Source organism: Rhagoletis zephyria, unplaced genomic scaffold, assembly GCF_001687245.7.
Source record: "Rhagoletis zephyria isolate East Lansing unplaced genomic scaffold, Rhagoletis_zephyria_1.1 Rzeph_scaffold_14190, whole genome shotgun sequence".
In the NCBI taxonomy this organism is placed as follows: Eukaryota; Metazoa; Arthropoda; class Insecta; order Diptera; family Tephritidae; genus Rhagoletis; species Rhagoletis zephyria.
Genome location: NW_016171259.1, coordinates 1 through 12,673, shown reverse-complemented (window position 1 = coordinate 12,673; position 12,673 = coordinate 1). Strand labels below are relative to the sequence as shown.

At 34.0% G+C, this 12,673-nt stretch overlaps 3 protein-coding genes across 3 annotated transcripts; 1 reads left to right on the top strand and 2 right to left on the bottom strand.

Annotated features, from left to right (window-relative positions):
• The first annotated feature begins 241 nt into the window (after positions 1-241).
• LOC108378487 (serine palmitoyltransferase small subunit A) lies at positions 242-2,182 on the top strand. Its single transcript, XM_017634779.1, is given in 3 exon segments — positions 242-506; positions 508-562; positions 1,708-2,182. Coding segments are annotated over 3 exon segments (264 nt in total). The 5' UTR covers positions 242-461; the 3' UTR covers positions 1,872-2,182.
• An 808-nt stretch (positions 2,183-2,990) lies between these two features.
• On the bottom strand, positions 2,991-8,559 carry ppk31 (pickpocket 31). The gene is made up of 8 exons (XM_017634780.1): positions 8,528-8,559; positions 8,343-8,456; positions 8,053-8,269; positions 6,877-7,007; positions 3,933-4,321; positions 3,727-3,877; positions 3,509-3,615; positions 2,991-3,130 (listed from the first exon to the last, which is right to left on the bottom strand). The coding sequence occupies exons 1-8, from the start codon at positions 8,557-8,559 to the stop codon at positions 3,003-3,005; spliced, it is 1,269 nt and encodes a 422-aa protein (XP_017490269.1). The 3' UTR covers positions 2,991-3,002.
• A 3,365-nt stretch (positions 8,560-11,924) lies between these two features.
• On the bottom strand, positions 11,925-12,660 carry LOC108378485 (serine protease easter-like; the record flags this gene model as incomplete). The annotated part of the gene is made up of 2 exons (XM_017634778.1): positions 11,925-12,464; positions 12,525-12,660. Coding segments are annotated over 2 exons (555 nt in total), but the record flags the coding sequence as incomplete, so codon positions are not given.
• Between the last annotated feature and the right edge of the window lie 13 nt (positions 12,661-12,673).

Genomic DNA, 12,673 nt, shown 5'->3' with positions numbered 1-12,673 from the left:
ACATGTCAATTTACGAAGTGTTATTTAAATCGTCCATGTTATAGTCTTTTTTTTTTGGTTAGTGAAGAATACTTTAAATTTATTGTATTTTCTGTTTAGTGGATCGTTTTTTGCTATACATGTTTAATAAAATTATACATTAATTCTGAAATTCCTTATTTTTTATAGTAGCAGTAAATACAGTTTTTTCCGGATATTTAGTGTTTTCAAAAAACCATCTGGCAACACTGAGTTCCACAACGAACAGATGATAGAAATTCACCACACTTCGAAATACGTCAAAATCTGATTGACTTTTTGAGCTGGACAAAAATAAATACAACTGATAATAAATAAAATAACATTCCTATTTGTAATATTCTTTACAGTATAAAATAATACGGGAAGCAATAGTGACAACAATTAAATAATTTTAGAAGACTGCAAGCGCCCAATTCGAAGTTCATTAACTCTGAGGAAAAATGTTGAAGCTTGCAAAAAATTTGCTGTTGAGTCTTTATATGCAGCTATGAATTGGTTACCTGCATTTATATGTTTGAGCCCTGGGAGAAAAAGCTGATAAGTGAGTTTTAATGTTAAAATGAAATAATCTAAGATTTCTCCAGAAAATGAATTGGATTTGCTGGAGTATTCAAACAGATAAGCTAAAAATAGCGCCATGCAATAATTGATAAGACGCATTCGTCGTTTAAAGTACAAAACCGCGTATCGTCGTTCTGCAAAACCGCGTAACTGACATTTTTATGTCAAAAATTCGATTTGCCAATACAAACTCTTGGATCAAGCCTTATCCATTCGCCTTGAAGTATTCTAGCCAGAAATGCGATTGCTTTATAAAAAAGAAAACCATTTGCAAATATGAGTCTTTACATACGCGGTTTTGTATTATCTTGATATGCGGTTTTGCATTTTGTTGATACGCGGTTTTATACTTTAAACAACGATATGTAGATATACTACAAATCTACGTTTTTTCTGTATATTTCTTTGTTTTCTGGCTAAAGTTACACAACGAAAAGTAATGCACTATCATTTAGATACAAACACATGTACATATGTGTGTATATGGAAGAGATGCTTAAAAATGAGTATACAATAGTAAACGAACCCTGGAATGAATCACAAAGATTATAAAAGCTTGGAAAACACCTCAAAAAGTGTAGTTTACTTTTAATTGACCGACAATGAAAACCCCGGGCAGTAACCCTCTACTCCTCAATCCTTTAAACTTCGTTGCGAGACTTCATTTCCAAACTTCCTTAGGAATTTTTAGACTGTCTCGACAAGAACTCAACCCTCTAGAAATTAAAAACAAACGCTAGGCTTCGGATATTTAAGTCGGTTAAAGAATTAATTCAATGGGGAGAATATAAAGTATATTTGACTAACAATAGTTCAAAATGAACATTCAGTAATTTTAGTTAAAATCGAATTGGATAGTTGGTATATATTAAATATATAGCCTTGGCCAAAAGTATTAATAATAATAATAACAATAGATAAGCGCTTACACATTTGTTAATGGTTGGCCGGGCTTGTCCTCCGATTTGTGTATGATATTTAAAAATTGTCATATATTGGTGTGCCTAACACGTTTGGCCGAGGTTGTATTTCCTTTTCTTTTTCAATTTGAAAATATGCTCAAAACACATAGAAATTATATATTATTGGTTAGTAACAGGTGAATTATTTCTTTTTATTTTTCAGACAGTTTCGTCCTGCTCACGCTCAGCCTGGTCGTCTTCTCAAGTTTTGTTTATTTGCCGTCATATATTGAAACATTCCTTCAATTTGTATCCCCGCTGCCACGAGAAGAAGGTCCTGTGCCTTATACACCAATGTTGCATACTGAAAAAATAAGTATGAGCTAGAGGGATCGGAGCACAGGATATAACGCACAATTTGATCATTTAATTACAAAAGTAAAATGATGTATGTATGTTTATTTATTGGAGAAATTCAAATTTAATATTTTTTTGCTTAAAATTTAAAAAGGAAATAATATACTTACACGTACATGTGAGTAACATTTAGAAAAAGACTTACAGTTAACAAAATTCTCAATATGTAATAGATATAACTTGTCTGCAATTAATTTTTACCAATTTAATATAATAAGCTATAATAGGTGCTTGAGATAATATCTTTGCAATAAAAGTCGCATTAAGTTGTGTTTTAATAACACATTTGTATCATTTTTTTCAACTGAAATGTAAGATGCATGTTCTGATTACTAACGTCAGATACTGAATTATAAACTTCCCAAATGGCTATCGTACCGTATCGTATCGAAATCGGCATAGGAAGTAGTATAGATAAATCCATACATATGTAGTTACACGTTCCCACGACAGTCGGGTCTACGTAACCGGAACGACCCAGATTTATTTCTGGCCAAGGACTGTCGCTCCAGCAACCATCCCCAAAACTCTTTGGGGAGTTTGTATACTGTTACAACAACAACAGCAAGTGGATACAACATACCTCGCAAGGGGTACGCAGCAATAATTTAAAGTAGGTGCATTCTTTTGCAACCGATCTACAAAAGAACACTGGCTTAAATGATGAAATACATGCAAAGCAACAACCAAACTCGTCTATTTATCCAATTTCAGCAAAGGTCGGTTAAAAAATACGCGACCGGAAGGGAAGTGAAAAAACTTCTCTATTGTGAATTGTTAATGGGAAAGTGGAGAGGGAAATTTTTGCTTTCGTATATACGTGATTTATGTTTTAAATAAGTTTATATATTACGCAAACACTTCGCATAATTGCTCATTTTTATTGTTTTGTGTGTCTAAATCCCGTCCATGTTTCTTACCATATACCAACAGGGTTGCTTAAGTAGCTAAAAGGAAATTTTACTCGAGTTAAGCGTTCTTTTGTCGCTAGTTCACAAAAAAATTCAGCTAGTGTTTATTAAATTTGAAAACGCATATACATTTTTAGATTCATAAATTTATAATTATTTATTAAAACCGGATGCTGTTTCCACCAATTATTCAGTTTATCCGTATGTTAATTCCGCTTCCATAAAAACTCAGCATAAATTCTTTAACCAAAAATACTAATTCCAATAGGCGTAGAAGAGAGGCATTTAAAAAGAGCCCGACAATACCCCCTACAGAAACTGGGTAAGAAAATAAAATAGGTCGACATACATAAGTTGGAAACTATTTATGTTTACATGTACATACATATCGTCGTTTAAAGTACAAAACCGCGTATCGTCATTCTGCAAAACCGCGTAACTGACATTTGCTACCAAAAATTGGATTCCTCACACAACCTCTTGGCTCAATCCTAATTCGTCCTGAAATATACTAGCGAGAAATGCGATTTCTTTATAAAAAAGACAACTATTTTGAAATATGAGTATTTCTACTCACTAGAAAATAGTTTATGTAACCTCACATACGCGGTTTTGCATTTTGTTGATACGCGGTTTTGTACTTTAAACGACGATATGCATGCTCATATTTATTTAAGTGCATAAATTTATACTCACTGAGTAAGTCCAACGGAGTTTTGGTGACACGTCGAATATAACGTTGAGTTGGTAGTTCAATTAGGCTAATAAGCACCTGCGTTAGTTCCAAATCACTTTCACTTTCCCTGAATCCGAAAAAATTGAAAAATAGAGCAGATGTCTGTCAATATATTTTATAAAGTACAGTAGAGTACAGTACAGTAATACAATTTTCATTATACATAAATATTACATACCCATCGGGAGAATTAAAAACGATATTGTATTCTGGTTCTTCACATGAGCTCATGCAATCACACGACTTACGCATCAACTGTATTTCCTCATAGTATCTAGTCAGACAACTTAAGCCTCGATAATCACACGCAGGCACGGTCGTGCTATTAGCTATAAGGGAAACAAATAGATCATACAATTTTATAATTTACAATGCAAAGTTTACATTTCGCTGATGGCACTAGCAAATGGCTACTACAATTACAATGCTGCAATTGTGCCACCAAGACGCACTCCACAATGCAAGTGGGAAAGCTGTAATAATCGTAAAATCCTGCGTTACGACCCCAATCTGTGCGTTCGTGCCTGAAGCGGCAGCGGCGCTGATCCAACGACAGCTGATAGACGCTGGCATGGTTATACACCTCCATGACATTGATGATGAGCTCTTTACTGCTACCAAGTAAAATAGTTTCACGAATCATACTCTCGAATGAAAGTAAAGGAATATCGATGGGTGAATGTATGAGAAGTTGAATGGCGGCAGATGTGTCGAATTTCAAATTTCCAGGACCAATCTCACGATTACTGGCGAATCTTATTTCGTCACTCTTGCTGCGAAAAAACATATTTAAATTCGACAGTAAAGATGACACTAATGATCAGGGCCGGATTTACGCAAGGGCAACATAGGCAGCTGCCCAAAGGCGCCGTGTCACAAAAGGCGCCAAAAGTGGGATGCAACAAAACTGTTTCTCAAAATTTATGGAAAAAATAATTATTAGCAGTTCAAACGAAAAGAATCAAGATAATTTTTTATTCAGTCAAATTCATATTATAGGTAATCATGGAAACCTCGTAAATAAATCGATTTCCCATACAAAATAAAGTAAGTTTACTAGATTTGCATGGTCACGAGGCATTTAAGCGTTTATGTGAATTGCCCTATTATAAGAACATAATACTTTTTGAACGTTGACAATATTTTCGATTCAAATTTCCCGCGCGCTTACACAAAGCGCTGCGCCTGCTGGCTGCGGTCGCGCTAGGCTTCGACATGCTCGTCAAGATACATGTGCAAAATAAGTCAAAACCTTAGTATTTTAGACTGTAGTCCAAAATATTAGGCAAAATTTACAGCTGGTTTCACCAAAGCAACTTAACTGAAAAATGATTATTTACAACTTCAGTCTAAATTTGTATCAACCCAGATATGCCTAAAGCTAAGTTGCGTAAAAAATCTTAGATAACCGTTTTTTTAATTTTTTCTTTGGTTTATGACGGTAAAATTTCAACTGTTTTCAACCTCAACACTTACATAAGTCCACTCCAGCTACTTCAATTGTTTGGCCTTGAGATTTGTTCATTGTCTTAGCGAAACACAGTTTCGAAGAAAATCGGAGCTGTTCTTGGTAAATATCTACAACATTATTCTAGATAATTTAATGAACGAATTAGAAAAGAGATAAAGTGCATATGAAAACATCGATACGAAATTCACGATCATCCTTTGTGCAAATAATTTGGACTATAATGAAAAAATCATTCTTCTGATCGACAATCAACATCTCACGATGAGTTCGTCCATTTTCTTGCTTATTGCTAAGCAAACAATATCCAGGTGAAATCTCCGCTACAAGTTTTGAAATTCCCCATGTAATGATTTACATATATACAGTTTTCCGAACGTGGACATTGCATATCGAATTTTTTGGACTACGGCTGTGCCAATTGTAGGCCGAGAGATCTTTTTCTTGTTTAAAAAGGATACAAATTTATCCATGTCCCAAAATGACAGAAAATCGTCTCAACACTTTGAAATTGATTCTCCAAAAATAAACAAAATACTTATTCAATCTCATTGCGAGTGTCGTGTCGAGTGCAAGTCGTTTTTCAAAAATAGAGTCGTATCGAAAATTGCTTGGCATTTGGTTAAAATTTTCGACACGACTAGTGAATTAAAACGGAAAAACTTGTCAGCACTGGATAGTTTTCAACGATTTTCGTCGTTTACTTATTTCAGCACGACAGTAGGCAATGCCAATGTTGTCGAGTCGTGCTATTTAAACTAATTTTCGACTTGCGAAATGAGGCTGATTTACTTTTGTAAAATAAAAGTTCACCATATTCTTTAAAATTTTACTTGGTAGAAATATCAGCCATCATAGTCCCCTGATGTTTTGTTTGAATATATGCTTTGATAAAATTTTTTAATTACATTTTTAAAAACATCGCATACAATTTTTTTTTAAGTATTAATGTGGATCCATCGTTTTAGTACTGAACCAGTGTTGCCACCAACAAATATCAAAAAAAAAGTACCAAGGTCATACTCTTAAAATACCCAAAATTACTAAACTCTGTTCAAAAGTCGGAAAATTCAATAAATTTTCATGCAAATTTACAAATTTTTAATGAGATTACCAAAATTGGCAACGCTATTCTGAACTAAAGTTGAAGTTGAGTTCACAACTCAAAAGCGTTCAGAACTGGACATAGAAGAAAAATTCTGAGCTAGAACGATAAATCCACGCCTTTAGGGGCAGCTTTTTTGTGTCGGGGACGGTTTAGGGGGTAAATCGGCCCTGCTCGTGAGTTTTGAATATGAATAAGGAAAAACAAAATTTTAAGATATTTGACCGAGATTTTCCTTCAATTTGTGGTGTGCGTGCCACAACTAAAAGGATGGATCTAAAGTTTAACGCCGCCTCAATAAGTATTTCAGCGCCATTCTATCGTTGTTTACAAGCAAGACGTAAAAAAAAATATAATATACATACATATATATGTAAATAGAAAGGTGTAATTTTTGAGTTTTTTTTTTTTAATTATCGTACATATTAAAAACCAAGCTTATTTGAAAGAGCGATCCTTCCCCTATAACAGAGGTATTTATTTTACATAACGTCCTATAACGAGATATAAAAAGATAATGCAAAACCGCGTATGTGAGGTTGCATAAATTATTTCCTAGAGAGTAAAAACACTTATATTTCAAAATGGTTCTCTTTTTTATAAAGCAATCGCATTTCTGGCAAGTATATTTCAGGACGCATGGTCAAGAGCTTGCGAGAGCAAATCCAATTTTTGACAGCAAATGCCAGTTACGCGGTTTTGCAGAATGACGATACGCGGTTTTGTACTTTAAACGACGATATATATTTACTTACCGTGCTTGATTCGAATTGAATGTAAAACATATACCATATTCCGTATGGATGGGCAAAAATTCATCACAGCAGTTAAAGCGTCGATTTATATATCTGCAATTGAACAGTAGCTGCGAGCATTCACTACGAAACTGTAAACGATATATTACACCCAAACACATATATGTAGATATGTATGTATATAAAAGTACCATGTAGGATATCGGGTTAGACTAAGAGTACTCAATAAACTATACCTAAATTCTTGTAAGCAGTTACTAATTTGGACCAAATACACGCAAAGGCCTATTTACATTTAACTTCCATACTGAATATCATTAAAATCATAAACAGGTCAAATGGGCCGTTTTACATTACAACAAAAAACAAAGAACTGATACATGGTGCATTACATTCGATCGACTTAAAATTCAATTGCCCTAGCCAGCATAACCCTTAGATAATTTTTATTTTTTTTACAAATCCTCTACATATTAAAATGCTGCCAGTTTTAATACAATTTTTGACAATTTTTTTCTACTTACAAAACCAATATCCTTATGGTTGTGATTTGTAGCCAGATGGTTTCTTCTTTCCTATTGGGTATTCATGAAATTACCCACATACAATTGATAAAAAATAATCAACTTGTAGTTAGTTGTTTTGGGGAATTTCGATAAATATCTCACATTTGATCAGCAATAATAAAACCAACTAAAAGTGAGTTGTAAAGTTAGCAAAAGTCATACAGACTTAATGGGGAGCTTGTTTTCTTTAAACATATTTCTTTTTTAATATTCTCACACAAAAATTACTTTGAACAGATTTTTGCTCTACACCTCACAGATTCCTTTTCGAATTCACTGAAACGAAACTGAAGATCGAAACTTTATATATTGTCTGACGGAATTCGCTTATGGGGTCACCCATAGCTGAATATATAAACAAGCAAACAAATATGTACTATTGAATTAAGTAAATAAACATGAAAAAAATTTTAAAAAAATAATGTGTGGATATTTTCTGTCCAAAAGTACTTAGCTACAAGTTAGATGACACCTTATGCAGAGCTAACAACCCTTGACTATTTCACTACCATCTCCATACATATCTTTTCTAAAACAAAAAAACAAAAAACATATACCTCCAGTTCCTAAATTTCCTACCAGGCAGATGTCTTAAGTTACTCATACGCACCCGTGTCAATAGCTCTGTGAAATTTTGCGGACATTTTATTCGCTCACATTTATCGCAAGTAGTGCAGGTGCCGCGAAAGTACACCACCTCACTGACAAAATCATCCAGTTGAAGATCATGATTTGTGCCGAAATATTTCTCACTCATATCCCACATTTTCTCGCCATTGTAGATCTCGCAGACAGTTACAGCTGGGAATGTTGTGTTCCAATTGATGCTACATACATATATGTAAAAAAAGTAAAATTAGAGTAAGAATTTAATTTGAGTTATTATCATAAAATACCCACTAGAGCGTGTCCAAATTGAAGGATATCGAGGAGGTAAAAAAATTATTTATAAGATCCACAGAAACTTTCACTACGAATGGCAAAGTAAAATAGGTTGCAAATAAAAAAAATGTGCTGCAATGTGAGAAAATAAAGTTGTCTTTATTTATATTTATTTATGTATATATTTTTGGTACCCTACATACCATTTTAGAGTCTTACGCAAGGGATTTGCCATTATCTCTCCCAGTAGCAAGTAGCGGCACATTCAAATGACAAATTAAGACTAGAAGCACGTACAATTACTAGGTGCTGTTATGCGCAAATGCATGCCCAATTTTCCTAAAACTAACCGCTTTTATCTAATTCGTCCATTTAATACTGTCTTTGTTTGCATATCCCTTTGTTTATTCATTGCATTTTGTTTCTTTTGTGAATGAAAGTGATGGATTAGGATCTACTATTTAGTAAACATGTACATATGTATGTAACTCCATATATACATATCTACATATGTATATACATATGTATGTATATTAGAGTGGCCCAAAAAAAAATTTCCAAGATAGGGTTTGAGGCTTCCATCCCTCCGAAAGAGGTGCTGGTACCAAAGTTTACATTTCTATGTATAAATTTACAGGGTGCTCATATTTTACTCTAGAAGTATTGTATACATATATTAATCAATCGGTTAAGTATCCTAAGAAAATTTCAAATTTAAATTATCTAAAAAAAAAATGCACAAGCTTCAGTTGTCATGGCAACATTAGCTTTTTATAAAAATCACCACTATTTTTGCCAATTTCACAGCGATCTAGTAGCGCCATTCATTCATTCAGGTCATTGAGCACCCTCTACTGGTTGTAGTAGAAAACTGAAAGTTGGTATAGATATTTCAAGTATCAAAAAGGAAAAATTGGGGAGTGGTATAGATATTACAAATATCAAAAGGAAAAAACTGAAGGGTGCCACTTTTTCTAGGATGAAACATTTTTTCCCCATACAAAAATTGGACTACTCTAATGTACGTATATTGATTGAAGTATTTCTTCATTCTTGCAGGTTAAAAGTTCATTTATTATATAAATACATACGTAAACTGATTTACTAGCTTGAGTATGCCAGTTTACTTTGGATCACATGTACCAGCAATTTTTCATTAGCAACTGCAAAAATACGTGGAGAAGCCCAAAATCTCCCGTAATGAATAATTGTCCCCTTTCGATTTATTATCCTTTCAGCCCAATACATTTCTCAGCTATTTCATAACTATACCATACAAAAAAAAATTCTCCAGATTTTCAAAATAGCAGAAATAGTCGAATTCTCTTTCAGAAAAGTAACAGAAGGAGATAGGGGAGGGCAGGGTGGTTAGTAACGATTACGATTAGGATTAGAATTAAGATTAAAATACATAAGTGTTAATTATTATGCAGAACAAGTAATTTACATACCGTGGTCAAAAAAAATATAGACGCACCATATTTTCATAAGTTTTAGTATATTAATTTTGTTGTTAATTAATTTAGGTTATTTTTTATACAAATATAGTCAATTCTTTAAAAATCAACCGTAATTTTTAGCAATTTAAAACTTGTACTTTATTCCACTAAAATTTAACAAACAAAACTGCAGAATCTGTCTAGTAAATCTAATTTAAAAAGCTCGAAAATTTTACGAAAGTTTTTTGAATTTTTTCTAAATATTGACAAAGTTTCAAACTTGGATTTACACGGGTTTCGTTAAAGAATGAACTACGTATTCCTATAACAAAAATAACCAAAATTAAATATCAACAAAATAAACATGTTAAAACTGGTCAAAATATGGTGCTACTATAATTTTCTCTTATTTCTGAACTATATTTGCTAGACTTACCACGTGCTAAAAAATAACAAATTCGTCTTAATTTATCAGTTAATTTTAATATGTATCACAATTTCAAACGTATGAGATTTAAGAAGACTTTTGTCTGAAAATACTGTTGAAGAAGGTTGCCATCTGTTTCAAAGGGCGAATTTAATAAAATTATACAAAATTTATATGAAATAGTAAAATATGGGTGTCAAACGAAAGAGTGTTAATAAATTTTCAGTTTTATCAGTTAGGATATTTTTGAGGTGTTTTAAGAGGGTTACCATTTATTTAAAAGATTAAATTCAATATATTTATTATGTAAATGAATTCTTATATGATAGGTTTGTTTGGGGGAGCCCTACAATTGTTTTCAACCAGTTTTTGTTATGTAACATTTATTAAGAGGAACAGGAGAGTAGACTTTCTTTGAAATTCGCTACTTTTTTCCGAATTTTACACCAAAATAGTTTATTGTAAGAAGTAGTTGGATGTCACGCCGCTGCAGAAAAAAAGATGTCGCCTACAGTTCCACGTGCGATCGGGCGAAACGCGAGCTACATATGTGGTATGGACATAGGGAGCTGAAGAGGAAAACGGAACTTTTTTCTGTAATAAAAACAGGAATATGTTAATGAATGCTTGAGTGCTTAATGCTTGAAATTTGGCCAGCCAGACGTGGTAATGCAATGCATATACATATAACGAAAGGGCTATCAAATTGAAAAATTTAAGAAAGCAATTGTATGAGCATTCCCACTCTGCACGTATAGTGTCTTTTGAAAGAGGGTTTTTTTTTATTTCCCAAAGGCGAATTGTAAATTGCTAGTGCAGCAGAGCAAGTTGAAATATATTTCCGAAATCGATTTGTGCTCTATCAATTGAAGTCACATCCTGCAACTTTTATTTATGAAACTGATTACGGAAATGTGACAGAAAGGTCTTTTTGGCTGTTGGTGTTGGTTAATTTTTCCGATTTATTTTGGAACGAATTTCCGTCATCCCTTGTCAAGTTTGGTTTGCAGACAAACCGGTTTCGGCGTTGTGCCATCTTCAGTGTCGAAACGAACGAAACATGACACTGAGGATGGCACAACGCCAAAACCGGTTTGTCTGCAAACCAAACTTAACAAGGGATGACGGAAATTCGTTCCAAAATAAGTCGTCTTTTTGGCCGTTACCCGTTGACCAGAATATGCTTAAATTATGGAGGCGACACTTTTCCACACTGTTGAATTGTAACAACACAGAAACCAGTGGAGAAAGTAAATCGACGCGTCCCCAGTCGAGGAGGACAAAACCAATGAACGAAGTACGACCAGCAATTCTGCAGCTAAAAAAAAAAAAACAAGTTGCCGGCCTGCGGTGCAGACATTGTCGGATGAACTCATGCCTGATGACTGTAGTTGTAAGCATGCTCTGCTAAACCACCAGAAACTACTGCGAGCTCAAAGTCTTAGACGTCGCGTTGGTATAAGGTCTGCCCGAGCGTCAGATAAAAAAAAAAATTAAACTTGATTATCTCTTAAAAAAAAATACCTAAAAATCATCGTTTTTGGCCTATGTATGCTATTTTCCACAAATATAGTCTTAAAAAAACGATAAATTTTCAAAATTTGGAGAAAAAATCGGCTCTATACTCAGATTTTTGGATCATGAACATTTTTTTCTTGAGAGCACGAATTGTTCGTATGGCCAACAGCTATCAAACCTGATAAATGCGCACTCTATTTTTTTGTGTTCCACAGTGTTATATGTTTTATTAATCTATTCTACTTTGTCAATAAATACTATAAATACAAGTATAAAAGCATTTCTTTAAGCAATAAATTCTACACAAACATCTTACAAATAAAGACAGTCAATTAATTTAAACAATATGGCTGGTTATCCAAGGCATAAAGTGCGCTACGTTGGCATAGATACCAGGCGAATTTTTATCACTGCCACATTCAGTACCACCAAAGGAAACAATACCATATTGTACATAGCGTAACGTTTTTTGGGGCCCACTGTACGGTGCCAAGTAGAAGAGCGGACCTCCAGAGTCGCCTTTGCATGTGTCAATTAGTCCGTCGCCACCAGCGCAGAGATGATTTTCGTTGATGCGAGTTCGCCGAAAGATCATTTGGCATTGTTCGCGTGTTTTAAATGGCACCAACGCTTTTTGCAATATATTCGCAGTTTTGCTATTTTCGGTGCCACCCCAACCGGCTATGAAGAAGCGTCGGTCTGTGGGTATTTGTCCAGCTTCGGGAATGATTGGCAAACAGATTGGCTTAATATGCTCTGCAAAATTAGTTGAGAGTATTAACGAAATCAAAGTATTTATAAAATTTCAATACTCACTTTGGAAATGCACCGGTCGGTTCAGCTTTACCAAGCCAACATCATTGGTTTTGCGCGCATTGTTGTAACCTGGGTGCGGTATAGTCTTTTCTACACCAACGTCTTCGATAGGCGGCGCACAAATACGCCGCGAGTTATGAACAGTTATG

Bases quoted from the DNA above. Each gene is read 5' to 3' on its own strand.
- ppk31 (XM_017634780.1), bottom strand. From the start codon at position 8,559: ATGGCAAATCCCTTGCGTAAGACTCTAAAATG. The intron at 8,457-8,527 runs GTATGTAGGGTA...CTCACATTGCAG, and splicing joins TTGCGTAAGACTCTAAAATG to CACATTTTTTTTATTTGCAA. The intron at 7,008-8,052 runs GTGCGTATGAGT...TATCGTTTACAG, and splicing joins TCACAGAGCTATTGACACGG to TTTCGTAGTGAATGCTCGCA.